This window comes from Dendronephthya gigantea, unplaced genomic scaffold (assembly GCF_004324835.1).
Source record: "Dendronephthya gigantea isolate DGI-Jeju-01 unplaced genomic scaffold, DenGig_1.0 000057F, whole genome shotgun sequence".
Taxonomy (NCBI): domain Eukaryota; kingdom Metazoa; phylum Cnidaria; class Anthozoa; order Malacalcyonacea; family Nephtheidae; genus Dendronephthya; species Dendronephthya gigantea.
In genome coordinates, this window is record NW_021163067.1 from 1,462,676 (window position 1) to 1,471,768 (window position 9,093).

A 9,093-nucleotide genomic window follows, 5' to 3' on the forward strand; every position below is an offset into this window, starting at 1 on the left:
TGCAGCTTGGCGAGGGTCCTCAATGAAATCATCATTTGGGTTAACCTCACAATTGAGGGGTACGATTCCGGATGTACGGAAACCTGCTGATGCATTCTCTAAATTTGCAGACTTTATGTAGGCTTCATTGAACAACTCGCCCAAGGTTTCTGTCTGAATTCTTCTTCCCGGGTGGTTACGCATCCACCCCTGCATGCATTGTTAAAGTGGGTTTTCAGTGCTTAAAAAACCCTCTGTCCAAGGGCTGAAGTTTGTGGGAGGTGTGTGGTGGGAGGGATAGAAGAACTAAACCATTCTCTTGGGCATAGTCAATTAATTCCAGGCTTTTTGTATGGGTCTTGTGACCATCAAGAATCAAGAGCACTGGATTAATTGGACTACACTTAACATGCTTCACAAAATGTTTGACATAGTCAAGAAAAAGGCCAAAATTTATCCAGCCATTTTCTGAACAACCTTGTAGTGTTCCTGCTGGAGCATGGTCAGTAAGAGATGCCTTCTTATTCTTCCGTTTAAAAATCATCATTGGTGGCACATAGTGGCCAGTTGCATTCACAGCACAGAGTATGGTTGTTGTGACACCCTTTTCAGCACTTGTTACAGATGATGCACAATGTTTTCCTTTTGGTGCTATGACTTTGGAAGGCTTGTGTACACAGGTTAACCCACTCTCGTCACAATTATAAATTTGGTGTGGTTCAAATTTGTGTTTATCCAACACTGTTTCAAGGTTTGTGAAATAGTTTTTCACTGCAATCTTGTTCAGGCCGAAAACTCTATTAAGCGCAACTCCCTGGGGTTTGCAAAGAGATAAATCTTTATGGCGGTTTAAAAATCCTCTGACAAAATCTGGTAAGCGCCGGCAAGCTTTTTCTCATTTGAGAAAGGATGTTTTATGTTGTTTCTCTCACAGTATTCGTAAACCAGTACTTGTATGTCTCTGATAGTCAGACCATAGAATGCAGCATCCATATTAATTATGTATTCTTTAAGTTCTTTCTCCTGGCTATCTGAAAGCACATTACGAAATCGCCCTAGCATATTCTTGCATATGCTGTCAATGTTATTATCACCAGCATCACAATTGTTTATCTGTTTCAATCGTCTGTGCAGTGATGTTTTTGGAATATTGAAAGCTTTTGCTGCTTGTCTTACTCCCATCTGTTTCTTTATAAGACTTTCCAGGGCTTCTTTCATGTTTTCTTCTCTCCATGAGCCCTGAGTTGTCTTCCCTACATAGTTCCTCACCATAAGGCCACTATTTGTTGAATGTTAGTTTCTCATCCGGGGCTTCAGCTTAAGTTGGCGCGGGCGGGCGGCCATTACCATTATGCCATTATAGGCTGGGTGTTCCCCCTCAGGAAAATTTCTTCCGGACAAGCGCGCGTGTAATATAGTGCGTACCGGAAAATACAGAAGTCGTTGTGTAGTGTGTACATTTTGTACAGCTGTAATCGTTTTAAATCTTTGATGTGCAACTTGGTTACACCACGTCAACAAAACGAAGTACAAGGTATATTACAACACAACAGGTAACAACAAATATAAAGTCTGTATATAAAATCTCCCTGAAATAAATTTACTCTGTATTAAATAGATCTCTCTTAAATAGTTCTTGATTTTACAAAAAACTTTCCTAATGTCTCTTTATATTATAAATAGTTCTTTATAATAAATCTTTCTTAATGTTTCTTTGTATTAATTGCTCTTTGTATTATAGATCTTTCTAAATACATCTACTTAACAAAATGCGTGAAACACTGGAACACAATATGAACATTATTAGGAATATAGGTACATAAGTTTACATGCGCTTCTTTACAGGTGGTTTGGAGTCGCAGTCATTACACTGAGGATAACAACCTTCTTTTGTCGTGAGATTTGCAGAACCACAACAATGAATACAAATGGGATCCTTGTTCATAGAAAAGTAAAGCTTCTCTAAAGGATCATAGCATTGCAAATCTCTGATGTATGCATCTGCCAAACAGCCATTGAGGTCAAGGTCTGATAAGTTTGCACCACACGTGTAGGTATACTCGGAAAGGGCATTGTCCAGCTGTAAACGTTCAACAGCTGTTAACTTGCACTTTGAATAGACTAATCGCCACATCTCACATTCTTCGCACTGAATCATCATGTTGGTGTTTCGTGCATGTTGCACGCTGGCAACAAATGGCAATGTTTTGAACCTTGCAGGGCGCTTCTGGAGTGTAGGACGATGCTCCTCGCTTGTCAGTTTGCCATAAACTGTTTCGAATGGCTTGTAGTGACCATCAGCGTTTGGTACAGGATCAGGAAGAAACTTGATTTCTTGAAAGATATCAGAAGGAAGACGAGGTGGCTTACATATTTTGCAGCCACTTTTGCCACATTTTTTAATGCAGAAGGAGTAATGCCTCAACTGACAGCAATGCTTAATGAACGCCTTGATCTTCGGGTACTCCGGTAGTATTGCTTTGACCCACTTGATATTTGCTGTAATCGCCTCGTCCACTGACTTTAGGTTTGAGAACAACTCTTCAATTTCGGCTGTTGCAGCTGCTTCGAAGGATTCAATCTTCTTTTCTTTCAATGAAAGCCTGTGAAAGACACTTGACATGAGTATTTTCACAGGAGCTTTGCTATCGAGGATGCCATCTTTGATGGTGGGATTCTTTTCTGCAGCTGCCCGAAGCTGTTTCATATTCTTGCATTTGGCTATCGCTGCTTTAAGCTCATCATCCATTTGCTTCCTCATCAAACCAATTGACTGCAGCCCAATATTGAGCAATGACATGATGCGCTCTACGGGATTTCTCCATGAGTGAAATGGTGCTGTACGAGCGACACACAGGAAATCCAAATCATATTTTAAGAATAATGATATCAATGACATCTGTACAGACAGATATGTGAGCCTGTGGTCTGGTCCACCGTCACTGTAGAGGAACAAGATGGGTTTGGTTTGCAGGTTCCTTGATGACAGTATATTGCCAAGCTCTGTGCAGTGCCTCGCAGGACTGGATGGCTCAAAAGCACCTTCCTTTAAGCCTACTACAACTTGGCCAGTGTACCATGATGACTCTACAGCTTCAGGAATATCTACCAAGAAGCAGACAGAAGGAACAATGCTAATTTGAGTAAAGTCATGATCACCACCTTGATATGAAGTGTTAAGATTGACAAGTACTCTCCGTCCTCTTTCCGCCGCAGCAACGGCAAATCCTGGTTCTCCAACTTTTACGCGATGTTTATCGTCAACGCACGCAAAGTTGCTGTGTGACCTGAACTTCACAGCCAACTCAAGCTGGTATCTGAAAAGCGCGGCAGCATAGTGAGCGTCAGGATGACTTTTTCTGAATTGTCGAGCCGGAACCATGAATTTGACTTTCAACTTTCCGGTGTAATGGATCTTTGATCGGGCGTGCTGTGACTTTGGCCAAAATTGAAGTCGAAGCCACGGTTCCGAAGGTACTTTGGTACCTTCTGGACATCTGGTTTTCACTTGATCAAGGAGATCTCTAGCTGATATTGCTCGAGCAAGGTGCACCACTTGGTCATGCCGTCTGTCATCTACAGGTGTTCCCACTTCTTCCTCTAAGAACTTTTTGCATTCGTCCCAAAAGACATCATATTGACTTTTATGTCCCGCATTTAAAGATCTCAAATCAAGAACAACATCGGGATCTTCCATATCCAGAATAAGTCGAGTTCTTTCATCAATTTCTGCTGTGTGTTCATTGGTAGCAGTAGAGCTGTCACCTGTCAATTCGCGGTAGAGGCTACGCAGAACAGCTGGCTTTATCGTTGGGGCAACTCTTCCATACTTCTGCACCAGTGATTGGCGCATTGCTCTTGTGTGATATGTAGGAATTTGTTCCTTGATGATTTCAATTGTTTGCTGGCTTTGGCATAAGGCATCAGGATCTTGTGTAGGAACTTTCCAAACGCAGGTAGTGTTCCCAATGTTATTGCCATGCCTGTACGTAAGCATGGCAGCCTTCACACCAAGACCACTTGATTTTAGTGCCTGTAGATAATCGTACTTCCGACGAGGATCAGTAGGACACACCTCCTCCAATACTATATGCTGGAAATCATCTTTTTCATGTAGGAGTGCTTCCAGTTGATTGAAAAGAGAGGAAGCACCTTCACTCCGCGGAAGAAATCGGACCTCCAGATTATCAGAAATTGAACGCACTGGTTCTGTTAAGGACTGTAAGTGTTTTGTTTTCTTACTCTGTTCCTTTAAGTAGGCAGCATAGTCAGAAATCGAGGTAGCTAGAGTCTCTATATCCGATTTGAAATCTTTCCAACCACCTCTATCCCAGAAAGTATCTTGCAATCGCGTAAATAGATTATTGGATAACTCCCGAAGCGTAATTTCAGACAGATTTTGTAGGCTTCTCTTTCGGTGTTTGGAAACTTCGGGGGTGTTGTACCCGGTAAATTGCTTCATCGATTCAGGAATTTTGTGACCTCTATTGCATAAAACGTGGTGATGACCATCTAAGTACCATAGTGTATCAATCATGGATTTCAAAAAAGAATTTCCCACGCCCGTGACTTCACTGTTTTTCCACTTCAGTTGTCGTCCTTCGAAAAATTCAATAACATCGTTGTGAAGTTTTTGCTTCTGGTTTCTTACTTCTGTGATCCGGCTTGGCAGTGAAGGTGCTTGTAAGGATCTAGCACTATCCATAAGCATACGGATTGCATTTGAACCTGGATATAGAAATATACTTCCATCAATATCTATATATTAATAGAAGTGAAAAGAATAACTGTGAAAAGAAGTTGACACAGGCGCTCACTTCTGAAGGACATCCTTCGTGCAGTGGATAGTTACTGTGTATCATATTAAATAGGATAAGGGAGTACCACCGTCGATAAACTATAGTTTAAGGAATTTTTGCGAAAATTATGTGAAGAATTTTGGATCTCGTGCTAATAAAGTAGCTGAGTAGAGTATCAAAAATTAAATTAAAAACTATAAACATTACCTGCCACAGGTTGATTGCCACCGATTTCCTCCGTCACAAATTTCACATAGGGCCCAAACAATGAAGTGACATCTGTCACACGCATATCAGAGTCGACAGCATCGAGTTTTTCCTTACTTTTTCCCACAAAAGTCTGCTCAAGTTCCTGGTTTGGATCGGGAATTCGCGGGAGAACAGTCGTTGTGAAAAATCCACGAAAAGTGGCAACTGCAGGTTCTACTAAACCTATGTTCCACTGAACAAAGAATCTCCGAGCTGTTTTGCAGTACACACTGTAGTTTAACATTACAAAACACATTACTGACTTGTAAAATATGTTTTCTTATATATTAAAAACTGTAAACATTGCTGCTCCACCTGGCAAAATGTAAAATTTGTACCCAGGTCACTTCGCGTCTTTCTCCTTGGAACTTCCGGTACGTGAAATTTCACAATTCGCATTTAGTATTATAAAAACATTTGGTTTGCGAACGTTTCTAATAGTCTTTCTCTCAATAAATTTAGTTGAAAAGAGTCTGAAGACTTCACAAAATTTATAATAATGGTCAAAAATGGCCATAATGGCAATAATGGCGAAAAAGACTGTCGTCTAAAAAAGCATGCGGGCGGGGGATGAGAAACTAATATTCAACAAATAGTGGCCTAACTAAAAGAAATTTAAGGGAACTTGTATAGCATAACCTAATTATTGTTATAATACAAACTGCAAAGAGGTAAATAACAAATATATTTAGTAAATACTAATAGATTGTACCCTATCATACCACTGAACATGCCATTGTATGTAAACTTATCTTCTAATATCAATGAAAAAATCAAATATAATAGAAGGGTAATAAGTGCTTCAAAAACATGAGGCGTACCACTTTGCCCTCGTCACTTTGGACTAAATTATATATAATTATTATCCAAATGCAAATACAAATACATCATTCGATAGAGGATTTAAAATGCTACAGAAAAAACATTAAACCAATGGCCATAGTCTAATATTGCTCAAAACATCAAGAATATGAGTCTTACCTTCTAAAATTAGATCAATTAAGACAAGTAGATCAATTACGAGTTTATTTAACGCCAGATACTATCGATTGCTTTTCTCTTTTTTACGAATCATGCCACAACACCCGCCATGTTGAAAGGACGCTAAAAATGCCTTAGAAACCGCTGAACATGCTCTAATGTCACAGTGGACGCTTAAAATACGCAAATTTATGCAAGATAGTCAGAGTGTCCCGCTTTGCCCTAGTGTCCCGCTTTGCCCCAGGTTACGCTAACCCCCCCCCCCCGCATATAGCAACAGAATCACGCACCGCGTGATCCCCACGCGGGACGTCGAAAATTGTCGGATTTTCCCGATATGCGTCTCCACGCAGGGTGAGAGTGTAACGTTATTAAACCGTAATTAAGTACACACAGTAAGGATTTGCGATGAAAATCTTTTATTTGTCAGGTTACACATTTAGTATGTCAACACAGTATGTTTCTTTCCATAGCATTAGGACTGTTTATTTTAAAAGTTCGTTTTCTATGTATATGTTTTTGCGATGCTTCCCCACCGTTAGTTTATACTTTAATTTTTATTTTATCGTAACATGTGTTAATATGTCTATTACGGAAGCCCAGACGCGACAACGATTTATTATTTTTGCATTTTCGAACTTTTATTTCACATTTTCGAACTTTTATTTTACATTTTTGATTTTTTATTTTACATTTTCGATCTTTTGTTTTACATTTTTACATTTTCAAACTTTTATTTTGCATTTTTACATTCTCAAACTTTTATTTTGCATTTTTACATTTTCAAACTTTCATTTTGCATTTTCACATTTTCAAACTTTTATTTTGCATTTTCACATTTTCAAACTTTTATTTTGCATTTTCACATTTTCAAACTTTCATTTTACATTTTCGAACTTATATTTTACATTATTGATTTAAGTGCGGCGGCAAGTACAGCGGAAATTCTTTGCCTCCTTGTAGTCTGTAAATATGGCTGTAAACGTTGTACCTGCTGTTAATCAGAGTGAGTGTGTTATTTCTGACAAAATGGGAATTTATATTCGCCGCATTGTTTTGACTCCCTTTTACGTTGCATATAGATATTGTGCAATCAATTGAATGCCTTATAGCTAAACTGAAACCAAACAATGTGATAATAGACTACATTTATCATCATTACGGAATAAGTTTCAGGTACGTACGAACTGTAAAATTCAGGAAGATATATAGTGCCTGTCCTTATTAAATTTATTGCAGTAGTATTTTGTTGCTGGTAATTTAATGGCTCTTTCCGATACTTCTATGACTATATGACTATGCTGATTTTTAAGTTTTTTACGCTGTCATCCTATCGAACAACATTGTTTAAATTTTAGATTAATAGTGCATGAACGAATAAATTTTCGTATATATAATGTTTCGAAATGTCACGTTCAATTTTAGCCTGGGTAAATATAAACTAATACAAGGGCAAGGCTGATTTTTATACGACGATATAAATAGAAATTGGGCAGAAATTTTCTTCCACGCCGCCAAGTGTATGCAATTGCGCGTCATATAGAATGCTTGTTAACATGCTAACTGCTAATCTACACTATAAATGTGTTGGCATGGATTTGCAGTAAGTTAATTGGACCAATTTTATTCGTGCTTGGCATTCGGCTTTGTATTGGTAGTCTGAGCACGGATAAATTAAGTCCTATATAGGGTACTGATTTTAGCATGCATATCATTTCAATGAGATATATAATAAACAAGGCTGTTGACAACCCAGAACTTCAGCCCTAATGGTTCAAATCGGGCTAACATTTTTGGCATTTATTGCGTACAGAAAGCAGCAATTTGCCCCGAGATGCACTGATTTCCCGAGGCCCTAAAATACTACAAGTATAGAATTATACTATTGAATAAATAGTCTTCTGTCTAAAAAAATAATAATTTGTACGGTTACAGTAATAGTTATTGTGGTACAGAATTGCATGAAATAACTACGCATTTTTTGCTAGACGATGGCCTTTATTAACCATGCAGAAAATCCTCTATATATGTATACGTAACGTGCAAGCCGAAAGACACAGCATACAATAATTAAATTATGTTCTACTTTGTTAGTTTTTAGTATCATTTTTTTTTAGCAACAGCGTGAGAACGTTGCAACGAATAATGAGAGACAACAATTTACGGAGATATGATAAAGAGGTTACTCCACATCAACTCGCACAAGCAATCCAGGTTGATCAATTTTGTTCGTGACTATATAGTTACTAGTCAACGCTGCTGCTAGACGGCCTAATTGGAGGGGGGGAGGTGTATATTTATATATTAATGTTTACATATCGTAGGAATAATAGTGAACAAAAGAAATTAGTAGGGCATAAAACGATTATATGAATATGCACCCCGAAATAAAGCTTCTAGCTACGGCACTGCATGTCACTATAAACGATAAACACGAATAATAAATGAGTTGACGAGGGCATGCAGTGGTGTGGCCGTGGTCTCCCCATCCGTGAAACAGACAGAAATAAATTCCGAGCGTGACTAAAGGAAATGAATGCTGCATTCTAGATCTGTCAGCACATATTACTCTAATGCATATAGGTCTAATATGCGTTTTTTAACAATTTTGCAGTATTCGACTTTTTATGAAATCCACTAACACCATAAACGAATTTTTTACTGTACTTCATATTTTGCGATCCTTCTGCACAGTCAGCCCTCAATGAATTAAGTAATGCACTTTGTGGAGTTGATTTTTGCCCTTCTGCATGGTCTATAGTTACGACGGCAAAGATTAATGTATAATGTCAATAAATATGAGTTCAGTCAGATAACAGTCATAAAATTTGTTTATTACAGAAAGAAGTTGCAGGATGTCGGGCTGATAGCGGATACCGTAAAATGACACTACGTGTCCGCCTTAAACATGGTCTTTTTGTAACGAGGTAGAAATAAAGATGCATTTTATTAGAAAGTATGGGCCTCCTTCTTTCACGTTTGTGCGACGCAACTATAACTCTCCTCATAACTTTGCACTTCTCTCCTTCAAATGTCCCTAGAAATATCATGGGAAATGTATGCATAATAATTAATATAATAAATA

General features: G+C 38.4%; 1 protein-coding gene across 1 annotated transcript; it reads right to left on the reverse strand.

Annotated features, from left to right (window-relative positions):
• Positions 1-214: 214 nt before the first annotated feature.
• On the reverse strand, positions 215-1,197 carry LOC114529578 (jerky protein homolog-like). Its single transcript, XM_028551389.1, has 2 exons — positions 931-1,197; positions 215-793 (listed from the first exon to the last, which is right to left on the reverse strand). The coding sequence occupies exons 1-2, from the start codon at positions 1,195-1,197 to the stop codon at positions 215-217; spliced, it is 846 nt and encodes a 281-aa protein (XP_028407190.1).
• Between the last annotated feature and the right edge of the window lie 7,896 nt (positions 1,198-9,093).

What these genes read in the sequence shown, in the direction of transcription:
- LOC114529578 (XM_028551389.1), bottom strand. Translation starts at nt 1,197, where the DNA reads ATGAAAGAAGCCCTGGAAAGTCTTATAAAGAAACAGATGGGAGTAAGA. An exon ending in TGACTATCAGAGACATACAA is followed by an intron (nt 794 to 930) that starts GTACTGGTTTAC and finishes TGCAAACCCCAG; the next exon opens with GGAGTTGCGCTTAATAGAGT.